At 49.7% G+C, this 25,000-nt stretch overlaps 1 protein-coding gene across 4 annotated transcripts in view; it reads right to left on the reverse strand.

The window, feature by feature from the left end:
* Positions 1-25,000, reverse strand: part of fgf13a (fibroblast growth factor 13a) — a 99,040-nt gene that overhangs the window by 17,306 nt on the left and 56,734 nt on the right. For 3 of the 4 annotated variants that reach the window (XM_062525093.1, XM_062525095.1, XM_062525092.1), the window contains 2 exons: positions 6,750-6,860; positions 1,163-1,266 (listed from right to left, as the gene is read on the reverse strand). In XM_062525093.1, the coding sequence (XP_062381077.1) occupies positions 1,163-1,266; positions 6,750-6,860 (215 nt within the window). Of the gene's footprint in view, positions 1-1,162; positions 1,267-6,749; positions 6,861-10,169; positions 10,362-25,000 lie in introns of those variants that run through there. The other variant, XM_062525094.1, reaches the window with a different exon arrangement.

A 25,000-nucleotide genomic window follows, 5' to 3' on the forward strand; every position in this document is an offset into this window, starting at 1 on the left:
CATACTGCGCTTCCTCCCAACCGCCTGCGTCGCCATAGTAACCAGGCCCAGCGCCAGAGCTGGCTATGTTTGGTCTGGGCACCGGCGGCCAGAGGGTCAGGTGTGTGTGTGTGTGTGTGTGCGTGTGTGTGTGTGGTGGGGGTGGGTGGGTGTTCACTAACACGACTTTGCTCCAAGCGGCAGCACAGAAGCACCGGTCAGCAAACAAGAGAAACAACCACAGCGGTCAACAGGAGTCACCGGTGCAGGCCACGCTTGCACACACACACTTCATGGTCCTCCACTAGCGGGGACCCAGCGCAAACACTCAAAGGCCACCACACACTCACACAGTTCCACAGTTTCAGGAAGTCTGGGATGTCTCCGCGCTTGTTGACTTTGTCTTATTATGCAATTGCACTACTTGAAATGCAGGCCATCATTTTCACAGTGCATCTCATTTAAATGCTCAAGCTGAGTGTGCAAATGGGGACAGTTCCTGGAATGAGATGTGAGTGGAGAGTCGTGACTATGTGACTATGAGTCTGGATACGGGATCATATCTATAGAGCATGGGGGGGGGGGGGGGGTGCGCGTTCTCTTGATCAGAAGATTGACAGGCAGTGGCATTCAGGTGAGTGGCTTAAATCCATCTCTACCAAACTCATCACACTGTGTTTGGAGAGAGCAAATGGCTGTGTGTGAATAAGTGCTCTCCTAACATGGGCTAGCAGCCTGGATTGCTGTGCTGTGCTGTGCTGTGGTGGGTGTGGGCAGGGTGTGGGCAGGGTGCGAGGGGCAGGTGGGGAGGGGGTGATTGGCTGCGTCCGTCTGCTGGACGAGGGAGCGGTGGGGTGTGATGGAGTGTTTAATGACCAGGACTCAGGTGTCTGTCTGGGGCAGCCCACCGACACAAGGTGACCTTCACCTGCAGGGGGGACGAGCACCGGCAACACAAACACACACAGGTACAGCTCTATAACTCACCTTACTGCCACACACACACACACACACACACACACACACACACACACACAGGTACAGCTCTCCAACTCCACTGCCACTGCCATCCCCCTGTCTCCGACACACACATACACACTGTCACACACACACACACACACACACACACACACACACACACACACACATACCCTCACACACAGATCCAAGAGAAGGTACTTACTGATGTGTACAGGTAGCCCTCACTGTTCATGGCCAGGTACAGCTTGGTCTGCACACCCTGTATGGCCACCACCCGCAGCCCCACAGGGATGAGGTTGAATATGGCTGTGGAGAGAGAGAGGGAGGGAGAGAGAGAGAGGGAGAGAGAGAGAGAGAGAGAGAGAAGGAGAGAGAGAGAGAGAGAGGGAGGGAGAGAGAGAGACAGACAGATAGTTATTTGACAGTTTATTGAAGGGCAAACTTGAGAGTTTGAGAAGAAAGTTTCTCTCATTCAGTCTCCGTCTGGCGAAGCTACTTCCACCATGCTGTAATGAGCGGCCGCTCTCCCCCACTGAGCTCGCCTGAGAGGAGGCAAGTCTGCCAGGGACTCCTCTTCCTCCCTCTCTCCCTCTCTCTCCCCACAAGCCCTCCACAGCTCCCTATCTCCTCCTCTCCTCCCCTCCCTGCGCCTCCTGGCCCTTTCACCCTGTGAATGGAGTCGCTGAGCCGAGGCCCGAGCGTACCTGCCAAAGCACCTCACACCTTTCTCCTCTGCCTCTGCCTCCGCCTGGCACCCAATAAAGCCCCGCTAATCTCTGCCCAGCGCCACACACACATGGGCATGCTCTGCCAAGCGAAAACATGGCAGCGCCGTTTCCGAGCCGCCTATAAAGCACGCCTCGGGCATGAAGAGAGGGGCACAGTGTTTTGAGCATGGAGACAATGCTACAGTATGCCCTCCTATAGGACATACGCTGCAGCGGTGCCCCCTCACTGGGCACGAGAGAAACATGCTGATGCCGATGCCCATCACTGTGCCCCCGATGCCATCGCTTGCCTGGCATGTCCACTCAGGCATCCCAGCTTAATCCTCCGGGCCAGCGGCGGCCGGGGTGACGCGGGCACTGACATTGTTGGCAGCGTGAAAGGGTGGCCATCTGCATGTGGGAGCGGCTGGCCTACATTTGCCAGCTTCACTTAAGCCTGAGCACAGTGCAGCACACGTGGATGACCAGGACTGGCCATAGCAGGGGGACAGCACTTCTCTGACCACAATAAAGAGAGAGAGGCAGTAAAAATGGCGGCAGCACATCCTGACTTCTCCTCATTTGTTCTGCTGTGTTTGTTCCTCATTCTCTTTAGCTCGCAGTCGCCTGATGCAACCCCGAGACAGCATACCAGTCCAAACCAAGGAGCTGTGTGTGTGTGTTTGTGCGTGTGTGTGTATGTGTGTGCCACTGTAACTTTCTGAGCTCGGACTGACTGAAAGGCTTTTGACCCTCGTTTTTGAGGACAGGCCGGACACGAGCTGTAAAGCTCTTAGAGAAAGCAGCTCCTCAGCAGGTCAGCCTGGACGCACAGTGCCTCACCGAAAGAACCTGAGCTCGACTCTTTCTGACACACACTCAGCCACACACACACACACACACACACACACACACACTCACGCAGTCTGTCTCTCTGGAGGAAAAGCGTGAGCTTACAAGCCCTGATTAGACCCCTATTGCAGGCCTCCTGCTGTGTTTATTTTCTCTCTGTTTTCTCCTCCCTCCACCATAAACAAGACAAGAGTGCTTATTAATATTGCAGTGCGCTGGCTGGACAGGGGCAGGATGAAGCCTGTGCCCACTGCGGTGCGGCTGCAGTGCCCTTCTCCATTAATACCCACCATGCCACCCTCGCCCAAGCCCTGCCCAACCCAGCCTGTCTTCCCTATGCTGTCCTGCTAATCCCACATCAAGGCCTCTGCTCTATTCTCAGCAGGCTCCTGCAGCTCTGCTCTGGTCCCCCATCCACAGAGCCCCACCAGGCTGGAGCCTCGACCCCCCCCCACCCTCTCTGGGGTCACCCATCCCTGCTGGCGCCCAAACCCCTCCAGAAGTCTCGGCCGGTGGATGAGTGAGCGAGTGGACCGCGGTGCAGTCAGTGGCAAATTAAATGGGCATCTGAGGGTTGGCAGAGACGAGCAGACTTGGCACGAGGAGCATGTGTTCCGACTGTCTGCACCCGTCTAGCACTGTCTCCTCTCCTGCTGGGATGTGTCACCAGAGCTGGGCCTCGACTTCATCACTGCTGCTAAAGTCATATTAAACACTCAACTCTCCCTCCCTCTCTCTCGCTCTCTCTCTCTCTCACACACACACACACACACACACACACACACACATACAGTCGCACACCACGGCAAACACAAACGCACACATACCACCTCATATCAGCAGACAATCCCCTTACTCCCCCACACCGACACTGAACTTGCACCTCTCACAACACACACACACACACACACGCACACACACACACACACGCACACACACACACACACACAATGGTAAACCTCATTTCAGAGGGATTACCAGTAGCCTGCCGCTGGGGATTCGAAAGAGAGAACTCAATTTCCTCAACCTTCTGGAGCACCTGAGTGTGGGGGTGAGTGGTGAGGGGAGGGGAGGGGCCATGTGTCTGACACCTTCACATGTGTGTGGAGATGGAGAGCAGCTATCCTTTCTCTCCAGCTCATCGCCAACTCTAATGCATTCCACTGTGCAAATGACTTGGCCACCAGACAAATGGGCCTGAGTGCCTCAGTAAGAATTGATGCATTCCTAGAAACACTGATGTGATTCTCTCAAGGCTCGTTTGAGCTGCCTTCACTAAGGCAGACAGCCCCCACTCCCCTGAACTCTGCAATCGGCTACACGGGCTGGAGCCCCAGCAGAGTTGTGCACAGAACTCAGAACTCTCTCAAATAGACTCCAATTAGTGCTTCCACCCTTAAAGACAGAAGCACTGCTGCATATCATCAAATGACAAATTAGCAGCAATTAAAAGATAAAGAAGGGCAAACAAATATATTCGCAGGCCGCGCAGACAGACGAGGCACGGAGACGAAGCTGTCCGGGTGTGCGCTGAACATCTCTCCCCGCTCGGTTGACAGCGGGAGCAGCTGTGCTATTCTTCAGGCCCGGGCCATTGTTGATGCAAACAGACAGACTTAATGTGCATCATATCTCCTGAATGAATCATTCCCTGAGCACCGCCGAGCTCTCGAGGTGGTGGCAGGCGCACACACACACACACACACACACACACACACACACACACACACACACACACACACACACACACACACACACACACACACACACACACACACACACACACACACACACACACACACACACACACACACATTTGAGCTGTGCCACGCTGAAGAGCATTATCCCATTTCATTTTCTGACTTACTGTTACCAACGCCTCATTTAAAGAGGATGGATGAATATGGATGGTGTTTTTAGTTGGGGGTGGAGGCGGGGTGAGCTAGGACAGGGTGGAAATTGCACGCCCAAATGCTAATTGCTGCTTGGGTCTCACTGGCAGTGGAGGCGTGGGGAGAGGCAGATTGATTTCATGTACTTTTTGGGGTCTGAAGTGTGCTGTTTATGCGTCTGTCTAATGCGGCCGCTTCATAGCCTGCTCTCAGCGAGGACATTACGCACCGGGCGAGTGGGTTATCCAGGGCTGGGTAAACAAAACTCTGCCTCAATGAATGAGTCGCCGTCTCTATGCCTCATGTAGTGAGTGTGTGTGTGTGTGTGTGTGTGTGTGTGTGTGGGGAGGGAGGGGGGCGGTTTGGGTTGGGCATGGGTGTGCATGTGTGAACATCAGAGTTTGCCCTCTCCCCCAACGAAAACATACACCCATACACACACTCTCACACACATACACACACATATATACACACACACACCAAGAGAAGAGGACTGCACTGCCGTCACCATGGAGACAAGAGCAGCCAGCTTCTAACAATGCTATTTTTGTAACGGGAGAGAGAGAAGCATCACATTTTCCACTTTTTCACCGACAGCATTTTACATTTCTCTTCAAAAATCATGAGAAGCATAAAAGAGAGCGCGAGAGAGAGAGAGAGAGAGAGAGAGAGACACACTGTTTTGGTGCTCTTACATAACCTCATCTCCGTAAAAAAGAGGCACAACTTCCAGTGCTGCAACTGGACAAGAGTAGAGAGTAAAAGAGAGAGATATAAACAAAAAGAGAGAGGGGGGGGGGAAGTAACAGAGAGAGAAACAGAGAGAGAGACAGAGAGAGAGACAGAGAGAGAGAGACACCAGCACAGCACAGCACAGCACAGCACAGCACAGCACAGCACACTACACTACAGCAGTCCTCCCGGGGAGGTGAGAGGGAGGCAGATGAGCTGTCCACTGGGGGAGCCTGTCCTGTCCTCCTGCCCTCCACAGGGACGGAGCCCTGCACACCAGCGCTCTGATAATTGGGGAGCTGGGCATGGCAAGGCCGTTAATTGAACACGGCTGGGATCATCTACGGCCACTTCTCCGCCGTGTTTACATCACGCAGCCAGCGGGCACCATGGCATCTTCTGAGGCACGGCCGCACTGTGGCTCTGTCACCATGCGGGCGCCACCAAACACCTGCCTGCCAGCCACACCGCACCGCACCGAGCTGACTGTGTCTCAGGTGTTTGAGATAGAACACCTCGTGCTCGCCCTGAGACTGAGTCATGTCTGATTACGGGTGCTGCTTGGTAAGGGACTGTAACCAGGCACAGATACATCTTCAGCAAGGGTTTAGACAAAACTCTTAAGGATTTAGTACTTAAATAGCTACAGTATGCTACACAGAATATACTTCCACAGAAATATGAAATTCAAATCTCAACTCAAATCTTATTGAATTTTCCTGCCTTAAGTGGTTTAGTCCATGTCGTCGCCGCATTGTTCCCAATATAACAGAAAATGGGGAAACTGCACCAAACAAACAATAAAAAAAAACTCTCTTTGAAGTCACTAATCTGTCGCCGCAGGTTTGGGGTTCATTCCATCACTGTGCGATGGCTGTGCGGATATTTCTAGAGCGGTGCGGACTGCTGCGACGGCGGTGGTGGCGCGGTGCGGAGCCGGGCCGGGCTGTATAGAGACGACTCTGGAGCGGAGGCACCCAGGGGACTCGTGTGGAGGCTGCTCTCACTGGCTGGGTGGCACTCCAATGCAGATTGCAGTTAAATTGCCAGTTAAAAGGGCCTATGCATCAGATTAATGGTCAGGGAGCCTTCCAATGTGATTAAGGGCAGGAAGCTCTGGTGTGTGTGTATGTGTGTGTGTGTATGTGTGTGTGTGAGTGTGTGTGTGAGAGTGAGAGAGATAGAGAGAGCACAATCTGCGTGTGATCTCAAACTAAAGTACAATGAGATAAAACTCTATCTGATCCTCCCCTGAGGAGAGAGGAGATGTCCTTATCGTCGATGTGGCCATTATTCCCCTGACACTCTCTGGACTGCGAGATCTAATTATCCAAAGGGTGTCGAGATCAGAGCGAGGCACCCAATCAAAGTTGATTAAGCTGCCACAGCAGGTCCCAAACATCTCCCCCAGACCTAAAGTGAATTCTCATACAGACTCAACAGATCTACAGTGACGTCCAGCGAAGCCAGAGTGCTGCTTGGCTCACAACACAAAGCAGCACCTACAGGCTTCCATGAAGCCAGTGCCCACGGGGTGGGTTTGTGTCCCGGGTGGCAGCACTACAAAGCGGAGGCGCGGGGAAGAGGGGAGGAGAGGGGAACTCACTGTAGCCGTTGTCCTCCTCTTTCGTCCCATCGATGGTCCCATCTGCCTGAAGCTGCAGATGGAAGCCCTGTCGACTGTACAGCTTTGTCACGATCCCCTTCAACTGGGGCTCTACAAGGGAGGGAGACATAGAGAGAGAGAGACAGAGAGACAGAGAGGGTGAGACAGACAGACAGACAGACAGACAGAGAGACAAAGAATGGGGGAGGAGGGACAGAAGAAAGAAGAGAAGAGAAGGTAAGACAGATAAATATCCAAGCCAGACTTACAGCACACCCAGGAGCAAGAGCACACACTATGCACAGCCCATGTGCACTCATCCATTCATTAATGGGAATGGGGAAAGTAGGAAATGCACTTGACATTTTTGTTTGTTATCTTAGTGACAGATGCAAGGTGGTTCTGTAGTGGAAATGGCGCTGAATATACTTTATTCATCGATACAAGTCATTACACAGGGAAGATCCAGCTGACTGATAGACAATATTGAACTAGCAGTCTTCATTTCCGCTTTACATTCATATTCTAAGGAGACGCAAATGGCCCGGAATATTGACACACACACACACGGTTGAGAGGTATTGTGTAATATGTTGCGAAACAAGCAGCCGAAGATGAAACTCTGATTACAGGAAGTCCATGATGAGTCTCTCTGTTTACATTCTGCTCCACAATCATGTCACGTCAGCTTTGCTTTTCATTCTCATCCAAGTCTAACAGATAACAAAGACGGGCTCGCTCGGGTGATTGACAACTTTCATTTCCTGGCTGTGCTGCATGGGGAGGGACGGTCCAGACCTCTAATGCTCTGCTCTTTTCACTAGGCCATCTTTGAAGTGGTTTTCTCTTTGTTGTTTACTAGTCTCTACCCGGCCTTCAGAACTGGTCCCAGAGTGGCACGGATGTTTACTCCGCGGCTGCTGCGTATACGCGCCTGTAATGTACATGTTGTGCAATATGGTAAACAAACACCGCAATACGCCTCATCAAAGAGGAGGAAAAGTACACGTGGTGTGTGCTGGAGCCAGCGCTTCATCTCAGACATTACAGGAGCCCAAACGAAGCAGCCCACAGTGCTAATTATGACAAATGCAGGCGAGCCTGACTGGCCCTGGAACAGCGGCGAGCCCACGGCAGGCCCATATGGCGGGACATCAACACTAAACGACTCGGCGTCTAGGATTGGATTTGGCCCGCGAGGAAGCCGGCGAGGCACGTTCCACCTCGTCTGTGCAGGTACGTTCGGGCCGCTCCGTCCAGCCTCTGTGTCCTCACCACCACACCGCTTCTCCTTTGGTCTGGCTGACAGAAGCTTTCATCTCCTGCTCTCATCTCCCCTGCCTTTCACTGCCGCCTTTTCACACCCCCCTCACAAAAGGTTGCCTTGGCAATTGGCAGGCCTGGACTATTTTACTGCACACTGATACCTGGCCGCTCCCGACCTTCATTGAAGCGCCCAGGAAGTAGACAACCTTTTTTAACACAGTTTGGTTTTGTGCTTTGATTGCAGTTGCTCACATAAAGATCTGCAAAGTAAGTGGACTCTTGACATGGTGCGTTGAGAATGAGAGACAGGAGAAAGCTTTCCACAACCAGTCCAACAGTGTTCGCAGAGATGTGCATGGTATTATCGAGCGTCTAAATCTTTAAAAGACTGCTATCATAAACTATTATAGCTGCTGGGACAAGTGGACTCAGGCTGATGAGCTGGGCTATTAAGGAGGTACTACAGGAGGAACTATGAGCTATATTAAAGACGACTTCAGAGAACATGGGAGAGTGCTTTATGGACTGATAAGTGAAGACAATAGCAGTGAGATGAAGAGGCTAATGTTGAGGATCATCTCTCTCTCTCTCTCTCAATCGCTCTCACTTTCTCGTGCGTTTTCTTTCTACCACACACACACATACTCTCACATACTCTCTCTCTCACTCTCTCTCGTATACACACACACACATAAAATGACTCATTCCTTCCCTTGCTCTCTCCCTCTCTCTCCCGCTCTCTTTGGAGTGTGAGGACTGGGTGAAAGTGTGAGAGTGTGAAGACAGGAAGAGAGACTCGTCTCCATAGCGCCAGCTCTCCATCTCGCCTCACGCTGGAGGAAGTCTCACGGCGGCGCGAGAGCCGCGGCGAGCCGAGCCCGAGCCGTCACACGTGCGTTACATAAGCGCTCCTCCCCGAGTCCCCGCCCGCCCAGAGTCACCCCGCCACCGCTGCTGGGGACCATGGGCACGGCCGTCTCACCACACACACACACACACACACACACACACACACACTCTGAGGGTGCACCCCGCATCTGAAATCACAGGGGCTGGGCAAATGCCTCCTCCTTCCAGAGCTCCAGAAGAGAGTGGGAGAGAGACGGAGCCAGAGAGGAGAGGATGTGGCTCTAAACATGAGAAGTTACGTAAAAGAAGAGCGCTGAGGTTCTCATCCCAAACTTGTCCAAGCAATGCCCATCAGTCAGCAAGTTTGTGGGGGGTCATCACAGTCACATACAAACAAACACACACACACACACACACACACTAGACACAAGGAAGTTCTGTAAACCTTCGATGTCTCAGCTTTCCTCTCCCACTCCTTTTCATCATACACTGTGTGTGTGTGTGTGTGTGTGTGTGTGTGTGTGTGTGTGTGTGCACGTGCTCTAGTGGGTCAAAATGCTATTGACAGTGGCCAGATAATCTTTCATTGTTTCATGTTTGAGGAATCCCTAATGCAAATCACCTATCCTGTGCCCTTTCCAAAGACCATAAGTCCATAAGTCAATTGATACACCAATGGTTCTGCGATTTAAACCTACAATAGCCAGAGAGATATTAAAAAATGAAACATTAATCTCTCAAAGGCTGACCAGAGGCACCAGAATTCAGGCAACCAAACTGGTGACCATGATAGAGAGAAGGAACAGTATTTCACAGTACAGTGAATATAAATAATAACATAAAAACTGACAGAGAGTCAAAGTCCTCTCCCACGCAAAACCTGCTTAGCTGGCTTTCAATTGTCTTCGCATTGCCCCTGGGATTAGGCGAAAGAGGAGGTGGACATAACGCCATACAGCAATAGTTTTAGCTTAAGCATCACGAGTTGTTATGCACGACGCCTATGCTGTTTAGTGTGGATTGTACTTTTTTCCTGATAACCAATACTTAGATCGCTGAACTGACGATACAGACACAGTGTTTTAGCTGGAGATTTCATTAATGAATAGCCTATGCGTCATGTAGTGTATTATGCATAATGAAAAGGCGTCAATGTTTCAACTTCACAGAATGGAACTTCAAGTAGTGAAACAAAGCAGTGCATATATTTGCAGTGCACGGGTGCATAGATGCAGACAGTAACACTAAACATGTGAAATGAAAATAAGATGTGACAGCATGAATGTAACGTTATCATAAGCACACCTGGTCGTCTTCGTCTCCTCTTCTTGGAGCCGAAGAGTTTGACCCGGGAGAAAACGCTTAGCCTGCTGGGCTTCTCGCAAGTTCCTTTGGCTTTACTCGGACTGTTCACGCAGCGACAGGCGTTGGACTTCTCTCGCTCCCTCGCCTGCCTTTTTTGCCGAATTAAGGAGCTGGCGATCGCAGCAGCCATAGCCAGTTTGTCGGTGATCCACAGTAAACTTCCCGGTTACGCTGCGCGTCGCCCCACAAGCAGAGTGGTGTTTTGCTCAAAAGTCGTGCTTTTATGCACCCTCGACATCCATTTCAGCACTCAAGTGCACAATGCAGTCATTGTTATCTCCAAACGACGAGAGAGATTCTTGAAACAGGCGTTGTGTGAAATCAAAGAGTTCGAATGTTTCTTACAAGTTCTCGCTTAGAATGCCATCTTTACTGTGAGCATCTTAAAATACTGCACCACTATCCGATCAAGCAGATTTGTTCAAAAAACATATGATACATGTTATGGAGTGTGCAGGCAGCAGCACCACTGCAGCGGGAGGCAACGGTCTCCCGTGAACTCTATGCCATTATCAGAGCATCGCAACTAATACTACAATCTTCCGAAAGCTGAAAACGTTTGGCACCATCCCACAGAAACCCGTTTAGGTTCACGCAAAAGTCAACACAGATGCAGGTGATACCGGAGGACTCCTCGTGCGCAGCGTGCAGAAACACCTGTTAGCGAATAACGACAGAGCACATCCATCGTCGCGTGATTTTTGAGTGTGCCATTAGTTAATGCCTAGATGCCCATGATAGGAGAACAGAAAGCTAGACTGGATATAACAAAAGGCTGAGAACCGACTGATTTCTGATGTTTTGCGTTCCCCTCTTCCTCTCCTCGGCTGTCACATCACAGGACAGAGTGGGGGGCTTCATATAAAATGCGCTATCCTGCACAGTGAGGCAGAGACGCGTTCTGCACTGTGGTCGGTGTTTGTCTCCCGCTCAGAGGAATACCGCGAGGGGCGGACGGACGGAGGTACAGGACTAAAATAACGTCATCTGGAGACTCCGTCGGCGGCAGCGCACCCCTCGTGAAACAACTCTTTATTATGTAGCAAATGAAAACTGTCTGTCTGTCTATATAAAACATCCAATGTACACCATGTAACGTGGATTGTGTTTCCCACAAACGCATAAAAGTGTTACACCTGTAGTACCTTTTGAAACAGGCGCGTTCCCCCTCACACACCCCAGTTATAATAGTTTAGGGGTTTTTGTTGTTTTGTTTTTATCAGACCGTTATGTCACCGGTTGCAGACCAAAGGTAGGACTGGGGAACACCTGGCGTTATGTCCTCACCTAACCGCTGAGTGGTGCGGAGGACGTTGTTACAAAGTTATGTGGAAGCGAGTAGGTGGCTGGCAGACACCCAAACAAAGCTAACCTGTGGTATTAAGTAGAAGGTTGAACGGTTCTGACAGTTTCACTGATAGCATGGCGCGACATTTCCTACAGTACTGGCCTGGAAATAACGTGCGTGATGCGACATTTAGGCGCAGCAGCATTTGTAGGGAACAGTTTATCACTTTACAACATTCTCCAAATTAACAACATCTAATAGAGAGTAGAGAATGAGGACCATACTGCCAGAACATAAGAAATGCGTCGCCCACATGTTCATGTTCAGAGTTACCATGGCAGTGCAGTGTTTGCAACCATGCGCTGTCTCTGCTGTGGGTAGGCCTATCCATCACACAGGACACGCTCACACAGCGAAGCACAGGCTACTTCGACCATGTAGACCACAGTAAAAGTGACAAGTCTGCCTTAAAGGAACTTGAAAGTATATGATAGCCTACGGATTATATGCATTATCCCTGAGTGTAGCAATGAGTAGGCTAACGAGGCTATAGGCTACACTCAAGAGACTCACTAGTTATGCAGGATCAGCCGAAACAACGCTAAACTAGATCATTGGACGAAACGACCAATGACAGGTGCTGTAATCTCTTCACACATTATCAGCACGCAATACCATATTCATTCTACTGGGAAGTTATGCTAATTAACTTTACTGGTCAATTCAATTATTAAATTAATACATTTATGCTAATCGCGAAACAGGGGTAGTGGCAGCCTCTGCGCGCAGTCATTGTTAAATCAAACCAAACGTCAAATGTAGTGGGATAGACCGCACCCATATAACCAGGGCTCCAGCCTGTACCATCGGCAACCGCCAAGTGCTCATCCCGCTCTCCCTCCCTCAACAGTGCTCTCCTCCTCCAGCGTGATTTATTAGAACAAAGGCTCAGCGGTGCTGCCACCTACTGTCCGATCACACTCAGCTCATGCACAGGGATGATCAACTACAACCGAGTCTGATTAATGGGATATCTACAGTATGGGGCACAGCGAAGAGATGCCTTTTGATACTTTCTGACCTCCGAGTGATCTGGTTCACTGATCTGACATTGAAGCAAGTGAGTCCATGGAATAGTTTACTCAGCATCATATTACTGACACTCAGCATCATATTACTTACTACTTACACTTTCCTTAACTGATTTAGCATAGTCAAACAGCTTAAGATACACCAGCTTTCAAGGCATATAGAAAAATACAGAAGTAAGTTAAATAATAATAACAAAAAAGAAAAAAATATATAATACTCACTGCAGGAAAACAGGCATGAAGGTTGTGTCAAGAACGCCCAATACCGCGTCATTCTTCAACCGGGACAATGAGGATTGAGGACAATGTTGACATTGTCAAATACGACCTGTTCATGCTGTATTTCTTTTGAATCTCTGGACCAATGAAGGCAAAGTCTTAATACAATGTTGCATTTATGATAGAGAAAATAATACCCAAAGCCTCAGTAAAGTTCCATAACAAGTCAAGAAGGTCGAAACGGGCCTCTCTTGCAACAGAATAACATCAGCACCATGGACAGCTCCACTGTAAAATTCACTGCTAACTCGTGAGTTGCGGCATTTTTGTACATGCGGCATCACATTAAAAATACATGTCAACAAAATCTTAAAGGATCAAAAGAACAAAAACAACCATATGAAAACTGAAGGAAATCAGACCTGCCTACCTGATGTAGATTTTCTCAGAGGAAAAGTCATAGTCATTTTTTGCGTCACAAGAAAATGGACAAAAGCAGTTCTGAAGGTATCTAAAACAGTCCCGGAGCAGTTAGCGAGCACAATAAGATGCTACTAAGTTTGAACCATATCTAAAGTATCCTCAGAGGCAGGGATGAGCAGCCATCTAGGCGGGGCCGGTTGTACTCTGAGATCATTAACGGACATTAGTGATTCGCTATTATGACTAAAACGGCCATTAAAGATTCATGGGACCAGGCTCTGTTGATCCGGCAAACATAGGGCGTGTGTTGACTAAACTGCGGCGCTCTTGGTCCGAAGGAGGAAAGCAATCGAAAGCCAGCCCTGAAATTGTACTTCCTACTCAGGAACATATTTTCCTCTCACATTACAAAAACGGGCTGTAAAGTGATCCTTTAATGCGCCGAGTAAACCAGTTAGGCCGGCCCTTCCACTTTCATCTGAAAAGCATCAAACTACATCAACGGATGATAATAGACATCAATGTAAGCGCAGCCTACATTGTTCTGTTCTTAACATCCTGAGCAAGACATTAGGGATATTTTCACTCAAAGGATTTCAGTAGTATCTACATGTTTAAAATTCAGCATTAGTCTAGCTAATATCACAATTGCCACTAAAAATCTGCCGTTGACAGTGAATCATCATGATTAGTAAATTCTGTGTGTTGCTCAACACAAATGATTAGTTATGTTCAATAGGTGCTCTGTCTAAATGATCAACAGTGAGGAAGTTTTCGGAAAATGTAGGGATAATAAGCTAATAACACATCAGTCTAGTTGCTAATTGAAGCAACAATAGCCTACAGCATGAGAGAAAGGGGAGTTGGTAATGTTTTTTTATTTTTTATTAATTAATCACTTTAATTAATCACCAGAAATGCAACACCTGTGCTAAAAACAAATTGTCTACTGTATGTTTCAGAGTTGATCGCTAGATGGCGGTAAGTGACCATTATTTTTTACATCTATTGCTGCTACACACGTCTGATACATGCTATTGCGGCTCTTCTACGATCGAATAAATGCATTAGAGGCCATAAACACTTCCCCCGCTGTGTCGATATGACGGCACAGCGGGGAAAAGATTTCTGCCCCGACACAAGTTTCTGTGTCATTTCGCTGCAATTATTCAAATTGATACAGTGCTAAATGTGCCATTTAAAATGTGCCGACGGATGTGTTGTTCAGTGTCATTCTTTCCAGTCAACTTAAGCCTTAAAATTGAAAAATAAGGGGGGGTGCAGATCGTCCTTCATCCATGATCGACACAAATATGGGCTTACATTTAAAAGGGCATAACATGAGCAAAAAACGGATGTATGCCATTGATTGCTTGCATTTATAAACAGGAAATGATATTGATGGCAATATCACGTGGCTAAACACTGACATGTATTCTGGTTCACTCAATAATCCTTACTGCATCCATATTTCTAAATATATTAAATGTGATCGCCTACTGCAGCTCAGCTATTTATTAATATACCAAAAAAAACCTTTTAGGAAAAAGTGCACATTGTTTCAAGAAGTGAGGTAGGCTATACCTAATTTGGAAATGAACCTGTGTGTTGCTATGTGAGTATTTGGAATGCATATCTTTATCACATCCTCGACCTCTCTCTGTGGTTGAGCCAGCTCTGAGCATCCTGTAATATCCTCTCAGCCCAGGCTCCCAGCGGGGGTAATGTGTAATCTCCCTGCGTCCACAGACTTGGCCCCGCCACCCTGTCTCTCGCCACTGCTGTCACCGCTCTCCTACCCCGCACTGGACGCCCCGAGGCCCCTGGGCCCTGACAGTGGAGCCAGGCTGGGGGGACATGGGTGTGGGGGTGTGGGGGTGTGGGGGTGGGACGACTGGAGCACCGCACGTCTGCCCTTGGCTCTGCCCTCTCACTGCTCTCCGCTCTCACATAAGGTCCTTGTCGGGAAACCAATTAAGGCGGAGGGAGGGCGGCTGCCCGCCGCTGTCAGGATCCCTGTCCACTGCTGCCGCCGCAAGGTGCCCGGCCCCGGGGTAACGATGCCAGCCGCTTCAAAGTGCCCCGCGCTGACAGCCCCGGGGTCGGCCGGCGGGCACGGCCACGCCACTCTGCCTGCGGCGACTCCCACGGTCCACTAAGGGGCAGCTCACTCACACAGCACTGCCAGTGGCCAGTCTGGGGCCGCGGGCGTCTCTACTACAACATGGCCACAGGACAGTACCATCCAGGGGTCATCTGATGAGCAGCGCAAAATATCAAAGACGTTTTAGGGGTAAAACATGACTAGACTATTTCCTTCAAAACAATAGCACCTCATGCTTTCACTACAGTACTGCCATGCAGTCATGAAACAGGCCAACTAGGCACAATCTAAACTAATTTAATATCATGATCAAGATCCAAACATCTCTCTGACACACCACAGCATGGCTTTATTTTATACGCAACACATGCTGTTCAGTGCCTGATACTGCACTTTGCCTGTCAGTAAATGTGCTATGAACAGTTTTGCATAGCCTGTGGCATTCTGGCAACATTCAACTACTTCCCTGACATAGCAGGACCTACACATGTCACAAGACACATGTCCAGAGTGTAGTGCCAAGGACACGGTCACTGTGTCAAAAACACAGTGTATGAAGTACTGTAGGGCTGCTCCATTATGGTCAAATTCATTACCATGATTATTTTGTTCAATACTGAGATCATGATTATTACACGTGATTTTGGACTTATCATCCATATTCAAAATGTATATTTTTACATTTTAAATTTTAAATACAATACAGCAGGAAAAAATACATGTAAAAAGATAATGCACACGACAACTTAAGACAAAAGGAGAGCCTTGTTATGAAACTGAATGTAGCAAAATAATCCTTATATTTTGATTATGTTATTTTCATAATTGTTGGAAGTCATAATCATGATTAACCAATTAATTCGATTAATTGCACAGCCCTAGTATGAAGCAAACCATCATGAAAAGCATGTCATAGAGTCGGAATGCGCGTCGCCGATCAAGGAGTATTTGGTCAGCAGCGTCTCTGCAGTCTGAGACTGACCAACACAGGCCCACAGATGGCCACGCTTGTCCCCTTACCCCGTGTTGCTCAAGCTGGGAACATTGGAAGAGCAGCACAAAGCCGCCTGCCCCGTGTTTGACTGCCAGCAAACAATGACATCATCCCCTATTTGTTGCTGCACTCTCCTCGGTGTTGTTACAGAGCATGGCCACTAGATGGAGACACTGGAGCACAAAGCACAAAGGAATCTCAAGTGGGTGCAGTGCGCTCCATGAGACGATGCTTTGACCTCTGATATATCACTGTTTTACTATTTGGACTTACATGGATTATTCTTTAATATACATTCTTTAATATATAACGCTGTTTTGCTATGAACAACCCATTGTTTTATTCACCAAAACAAAGCAGGTTTGGAATCGGATATTTCATATATTATGCTAGCAATGACTTTCCACTACTATATTGGGCACTGAGCACTAACAAATGCATTCATAAATACAGCGCTCACTCTGAGAGCTTGCAGCTGTGTCTCTCATGTATTCTGGTCTAGTGCACACAGAGATGATCAATGAATGGAAATGAGTTGTGAGCACAAGAGCTGCGCTTGCCACCGCGGCTGGTTCCTCCAAGAGGACACGTAGCATCTGTTTATGAACAAAGCTGGCTGAGTGAAGAACAGACCGCGAGCTGCCAGCGCCATGACAATTGCAGCCGTTGTCATGGCGACACAGCCTATACGCATGCTGGAGAGGTGGGGAGAGGGAGCGCATGGAGAGTCGCGTGATTGTGTGACGGGGGGATGGGAAAAAGGGGTGTGTGTGCGCATGTGTGTATGTGTGTGCGCATATATGTGTGTGTGTGTGTGTGTGTGTGTGTGTGTGTGCATGTGTGTGCGCGCATGTGTGTATGTGTGTGTGTGTGTGTGTGTGTGTGTGTGTGTGTGTGTGTGTGTGTGTGTGTGTGTGTGTGTGGACCCCATTTGCAAACCCACACTCTCCCAGGACTCACTGCAGAAAAATGTACAGGAGATTACACAGAGACCTCTGTCTCCCTGGCTGGCCCGCTGCTCTGTCTTAAGGCATCCGAATGGACAGGACGTGACGGGAGGAGGAGATGAGGAGGAGGAGGAGGAGATGAGGAGGAGGAGGAGGAGATGAGGAGGAGGAGGAGGAGGAGGAGAAAAGGTCAACCTGAGGAGCGACACACACGCAAGACAGACGGCACGGAGAGACAAAGACACAACTGCATTTCTGACATGATCAAGACCAGGGGACTCAGTATCAGTAAATCCTGATGCAACAGAGCTATACTATCAGAAATGTCAATTCACTGTGACAATCAACAGCCCTGAAGCGTCTGTTTCCTTGCAATACGATTCATTTTGTGCTTGGGTTTATAATCCAAAAGATACAGACTGCAGGTATGGGGGTGGGATGGGTTGGGGTGTATGAGTGTAATGGTTCATAAACACAGTGATGAAACAGCATGTCAATGCAGACGGGAGAGCCTCCCTTATCCCTCCACTCTAGTCAGATCTCCCTCACCGTGTCTGTGGAGCATCTCACCGCGTCCCATCCCGAGTCAGCTCAACACATTAGATGCTATTACGGCGACTATTGTCACCCAGGAGAGCGGCGACAGCCTTTAGCCGCTCCGCACCTGTCAAACACAATTAGGAGCGCGGGGGCGGCCGAGGCGCTCCGGCGCAGACGCGGGCCACCTGAAGGTGAGGGTGCGCTTGATCGAATCACCGCGGCTCAGGAGCGCGCTCATTAGCGGGAGGCCCGGAGAAGGGGCGCGGTCATCAGCTGCCCCCGCCACGCGGGAGAGAGTGACGCTGAGCGGCGGAGACGTGGAGAGGGAGCGCAGCACACGGACGACATCACAGCAGATTACAGTGGAGGCTCACTGAGGAGACGCCGCACCGAGCGGCTTTGTCGTCAGAGCCAGCGGCTATTTTTCGAAGTTTAAAGACTTAAGTTGAAAGAGTGGCACCAATCAATGCACTGTGATGAAGGCCCCTGCACACACAGCTGTTAGTAATCCAAAGGACTTACAACTCTAATCAATAACAGTATCATTTTTCTGTTCTACCTAACAGAGGAACACTGTTCCTGTCGGAACTGAACGCAGGGGGTATCCGGTTAGAATAACAACAGAGTAACGGCTAGAATGACCCCCTTGCACAGTTGTTGCTTATTGGCAGAGAGGTGTGAGGGAGCACAGGCAGACCCAGCAGGGCTAGAGTAGAGCAGGACTCTCATCTTGCAGGACCAATCTGTGGCTGCGTCTACCCTGAGCAGAGGCAGCAGTGGCAGGTCAGGGTAATGGCACCCTGATAAAAGCAACACAAAGAGCTGCCAAGGACACCTACACCCAGTGGGAGGGACACAACAGGTTCACAGGCACAAGACATTCTAATGACCAGGATCCATGTTGAGGGGCATCAGGGGGAAGATACAGACCAACGAGAGCACACAGGCATCAGTCCTGCAGGTCCCAAACCAACACACCATCTCTCTCTCTCTCTCTCTCTCTCTCTCTCTCTCTCTCTCTCTCTCTCTCTCTCTCTCTCTCTCTCTCTCTCCCTGTAGATGCCGCTACAACATCTTAGGAAAAGCCCAAGCTCTTCAAAGCGCAGAATGCTGATGATGAATCATTGAAGTATATGCTACAGCAGGGGTCGGCAACCTTTGAGACATCCAGTGCCAACTTCAAAATTTCTAGTCAAAGAGTGTGCCACTATCATCAATTTTTATCTGGGGTTCGTAGTTTGTCACTTTTAATTGTAAACACGACTCGGAATTGTCCGTGGTCAAACGGCTGCCGATAGGGCTGAGCACACTTTTCATATGCGAAAATACCTGCTCACACAGGTATGTTGAGCCGAACACTGACAAGAGGGATTGGAAGATTTTTTTTTTTTTTCTGATGCTGGTGGCGCGTGCCAGTGACCATGCCTCGGCGTGCCATCAGTGGCACCCGTGCCATAGGTTGCCTACCCCTGTGCTACAGTATGTTCTCACTTCATCAGAAGCTGTGGCAGGGTGTTAATTTGTCACTGAATTACCAATGACATTCCTGTGATTGAAGTGAACTTGCATTACAGTTGGCTGTGTGTTTTACTGTAAAGTCAATGACAGTGAGGTCAAATTACACCGGAGATGGATGGGCTGGTCGGGGGGGGTGGGGGGTGGGGGGGGGGGGTCTTTACTGCAGCTCTTGATTGGCAAGTCAGCGGAGGTCACGGAGATCGTATTTCACGATTACTGATTAAAAAGAGACCGTTGACAGCGCTGAGGGCCAAGTGTGGTCAATACCGGTCACTTACAAGCTTATCTATCAAGGTAAACCTAGACAAGCCTGCAGCCATCCATCTGAGTCAAGGAGAAGTTCTCTTGCAGCCACTTTGCTACTTGTGTAACTTTGAATGAGGCCAGCCAGGCACATCGGCATGCAGTGAGCAGCACAGATTATTTCTGTTTCTGGGTTGCACTGAGATTCTACCCTAGTTTGCCGTGATTCGACCAAAAGGGAGCTAAGAGTTTAGGAAAGGTGAGCCATGATGCGCCTGCACTCACACACACATACACACACAGAGACAGACACACACACACACACACACATACACTCACAGATGCACACACAAGCACACCCCAATTACTGTGACTGACTGATGGTGACTGTGAGTATGTCTACAGAGAAGAGGGCAGAAGAGTTAGAGCTGTTCTGAGTCGTGAGCCTAACACTTCAACTCTCCTGCACTATACACTGCAGAAGTAATCCGCATTGCCAGAGGCAGTTTTGCAACGAACCTACAGCTGAATCCTCCAACATGAGAGTAAACATGCTAGCAATGGATGCAACTGTCTGTCCTTTCCAAGTCCCCCCCCCCCACACAGTTCTGTCCTCACCTGCCCCCGTTTTACTGACATAGCCTAGAATCCAACCCCAGCCGCTAGCCCAAATCCTCAGACTTTTGAATGCATGAAGCACTCTGAAACTACAGCATCAAATATCCATGAAAAGGAAGGTGAATGAACCAGCGGCATGTATTTTTCAGACATTAGATAGACGTCAAGGATATCCTGCCTGTTTCCTGAACAGTGCGGGCCCCACAGGTTCCTCCTGGTGGCTGTGAAGGGAGGGTGGGGGTGGGGGTGGGGCGGGTGGAGGAGAGTGTGGAGCTCTGATTGTGTGGTGGTGGTGGAGGAGTCTCTGACTGGGAGGATCCACGTCTGCAATAATCATGAGCGCCTGCTCCATCTGCAGACGTTCAGCATGAATTACTTATGCACAGCTCCCATCCACATCACAGCACAGCAGACACACACAGTGAGAGAGCTGGCCATCGAGTGTGAGGCCCGACCGACCTACATTCACAATCAGTGAGACACTGGTATAAATGGAAGCGGTCGCAACTACTGCATGTATTGTTAGAGAGGCGATGGAGGAGAGTGGGGGAGTAATAGAGAGAGAGAGAGAGAGAGAGGGAGGGGAGGGAGAGCAAGAGAGCAATAAAAGAGAAGTAGAGGGCAAGTGAAGGAAGGAAGCTAAGAGAGGGAGCACTGATATGGGGCCTATAGCATTTGCATGGAAACAACAAGTGCCTTAGGGTGCAAAACGGACTAAAAATACTGAGGTGATTCTGAAGGCATCATAAAGAGCCAGCATCTGCAATCTCCCTGCATTCAATCAACTGAATCAAATGAGCCCATGAACGTGGAGGAAGATTCTATTTTCAGTGCTCTTAAAGTCTGTTATTATAAGTTGGGAAGGAGAAAAAGTCCGCCTCCCGAGCAGCCCACTGGCCAATGGCAGCGCTGTCGCTTCCATTCACAGGCACCTGTGCTGATGTGGCTGCAGAGAACTGAGCGGCGCGAGCGCTCTCCCACACCGTCAGAAAATAGCACATATCACGCCAACTTCACCCCTGGCACTGGAAATAGCACAGCGCAGGGTGACGGGGGCACAGCGCTCTGATTGAAGCCAGTTTGCCCCCGACGTGCACCCATCGGATGCCCTCCGGGCGCGGAGCTCTGTGAAGGTGTCTGGCCTTCTCGCTGTCCCTGACTGCCCTCCGTGTGGAAGCACGGCACAGAAGCCTGGCACGTCCCAGCGCTGGCAGCTGACCTCAGGCCAGTCCTCAGAGAGACGGAGTGAGCCGGGTCTCATCAGATGAGCAGTGGACGAGCAGAATGACGCAGAACTCAGAACAGCCATCTTGTGATGTGGAATATTGCAATGTGGAAGAAAAAAAATCGAAATGACTGCAGACACATTTACCTTTGAGAACGTGCTGGCGTATTTTTAGACCGTTCACACCGACTCCAGTCGCTCGTTGGCACTTTGGTGAAAAGGTCCCTGATTCCTCCTGTTTTTACTGCGCGTCTCCCCCTGTGCCATCTGCCTACAGGAGTCTGACCTTTTAGCCCCTGCGTCACGCCACCCCAGCTGAGCTCCTGGACGCCTCGTCTCCTCGCCGGCCCTCATCTGCCTGCCGGACATCACCTGTCATCTGCCCAGTCCTCATATCATCTCATCTCTCATCTCTCATCTCTCCTCCTCTCCTTCTCTCCTTCCATCCTTCATGGCAACAGATTCATCTCCACCCAGAAGAGAAGAGAGACTAACGCTCTTTCTCACTTCTATAAAATCTTACAGACTCTCTTTATCAACGCCTCTCTCCGACAAGACGTGTTTGAAGAAGCACTGACAAGAACAGCACTAAGTGACAGCTGGTGGTGCAGATGCGTGTAATACAAAGACGTTGAAACAAACGGAGTCAGAGAGAGAGAGAGTTACATGTAAGTTCCAGTAATCTGGTTATGGGGTTTGTACTTCACACAGAAGCTGTTTCAGATAAGCGCTCCCCATCCACCTCTGTGTCTATTTTAGAGAGCATCTGGTCCTTATCACAGGAAGTGTGCGTCTGAGTGATTCTGCAGTAGGCCCCAATAAGAGTGAATGAAGAACAAGGGCCTGGTGGCCTGGAGCACTGGGCCTCATCTAAGTCATCTGAGTCTTTACTCAGGCCAAAGGGGACTCATTTGGTCACTCCAGCCCCCTCCGCTTGGTCCGGCGTGTCCAGGAGCAGCTTGCTCGGGGGTCCAGTTTGGCTCGGGTGCTGCCAGCGCGAGGTTAAGCTCAGACATGATTCAGGGATTTATTTTTGCCTCTGGTGCTGAGCCCTGTGGATGACATGGGATAAATCGGCTCGATAGTGCGCCCCCACCCGTCACCCCCCCACCCCCACCCGTCACCCCTCCACCCCCACCTCCACCCCCTCTCCAGCCGTGCTGCATTACTGTGATCTGGTCTCCTTAAGCGCGCCAGCGCCTTGTTCTAGATGGGAAGTGGCCGTCTGATCCCATTAGGAGCGCCAGCTGCCCACAGCCCACTCTGGTGGCGCAGTGGACACGGCAGGCCCGCGGTGTCGCCCGTACACAGCGCTTCACGTTTCTCCGTCGGCACGCTGCGCAAATCCTCCCGCTCCCGCCTCTAATCTCGGAGTGAGGGCGCGCGTGCGGGATCTGTGTCCGGCGCGGCGGGAGATAACCCGCCAGGAGAGCGCGCATTAGCCGCTAATTTGTCAGCCGGAGCGCCGGGCCCATTATCGGGCGCCAAAATCGCGCCACTCACCGCCCGACGCATGTGACTGGCACCGACCACTGCTGCTGGGTTGCGGAGGATTACATCATCCTCCACATACATCTCTCTCTCTCTCTCCAGCTCTCCTTATTCTCTCTCTCTATCTCTCCTTCTCTCTCTCCATCTCTCCTTCTCTCTCTCTCTCTCTAGAGTGTGACACCACCCACAGATGAATGCATGAGCAGTGTTTTCACACCTTGCATGGGCAGAGGCAGTACTATGCAATGTGATTCACACAGAAAGCCCTACAGTGAGTGTGTGTGTGTGTGCGCGCGCGTGCGTGTGTGTGTGTGTGTGTGTGTGTGTGTGTGTGTGAAAAAAGAGACTTACGGCTATATTTATACAGACTTTATATCATAAATCATTTATGCTATATACATTCACAAAGCCCTGCAATAGCAAGAGTAAAGACACATGCTGACTGGTCCTGAGCCCTTGAGAGTTGTTCACATCCCCCCACACACACTCACACAGAACTCAGAACCAAAGAGGTAACTGAAATGAGGAGAAATCAAATATAGGCAATATTACACAACCCACTGGAAAACAAACAAAAACTCAACAAAACACAAAAGCAAAAAGCAATTATATTGAACCCTAGACTGAAATGATGCTTAAGCCTCCTGTTTCACCGTCATCACAGAGACAGATCTAAGAACTCCATTGAAGGAACAGACTCAATGGGTCCAAACAGGTTGTAAAGGTGGGTAGGTACAGACTGGCTGTCCAAGGAAAACACACTCCCACTGTGAGCAAACAACAGTAGAGACATGTTAATGAAACCTCTTTTGACAATCTGAATGTGGCTCTATGTCTAGGTTGAGATACACTGAGATGCAGTTTCGCCATACACTCCCATATATCACATGCTGCCACAGGCTATTTGTATGCTGTGCTATATGTAAGGCCCTGTGTCTGCATTTGTGTTTGAATATGCCTGCCTAGGGTGTGTGTGTGTGTGTGTGTGTGTGTGTGTGTGTGTGTGTGTGTGTGTGAGGCTGATGTTTTTTTAAGTTCTTGTTTTTTTTTCAAATAGGATGAGGCACATCAAAGATGCTTGCAGCTTTTTTCTCTCTCAAACACACACACACACACACACACACACACACACACACACACACACACACACACACACACACACACACACACATCCCAAGCAGGCGATCAGACAGCAAATAAATATGGTTGGATGCTGTGAATCTCCTGACAGAATTGAGCATGAAGGGCATCCACAGTGTGTGTGTGGGAGAGAGAAAGCTTGGGACAGAGAGACAGGATGAGGAAGAAGGAAAGAAAGTGAGAGTGTGTGTGTGTGTGTGTGTGCGTACATACACACATTATTATGTAGGCTATGCATGTGTGTGTGTGTGTGTGTCTGCGTACATATACACATTCTTATGTATGCATGAGTGTGTGTGTGTGCGTGTCTGTGTATATACTCACATTCTTATGCATGCATGTGTGTGTGCGTGTGTGTGTGTCTGCGTACCTACACACATTATCATGTATGCATGGGTGTGTATGTGTGTGTGTGTGTGTGTGTGTGCGTATGTACACACATCCTTATGCATGCATGTGAGTGTGTGTGTGTGTGTGCGTGCGTGCGTGTTTGTCGACTCAGCCCTCTAGGCCTGGAGTGAGCACAGTGATCACTCATTCGCACCTGTCAGCTTTGGCACTGCACTCTTTCTTTTCTCCCCAATCTTTCTCTCTCTCTCTCTCCCTTCCTCTCTCTCTCTCTCCCTCTCTCTTCTCCCTCGGTGAGTTGCTTACTCATTCCCACGCTCGTGGCCACAAATTTGATTTGTCTGGCCGATGATAACTTCCCCGTCTCTGTGGCCTGCATGCTGATGTGGAGAGAGAGGGGGGGGGTGCAGTCTAGACTACAGAACAGACACACACTACAGCATGTACACGGTGGCCATGCAGCACAAGCAAGACACGGAGACAGACAGACAGAAGCCATGGGGCAGAGATGACGTCCATGTAGGTGGGGACACGGACATACATCATGACTGAGTGTCCATCCACCCAGAGGTAGTGGACAGC

This window comes from Sardina pilchardus, chromosome 21, assembly GCF_963854185.1.
Source record: "Sardina pilchardus chromosome 21, fSarPil1.1, whole genome shotgun sequence".
Lineage (NCBI taxonomy): Eukaryota > Metazoa > Chordata > Actinopteri > Clupeiformes > Clupeidae > Sardina > Sardina pilchardus.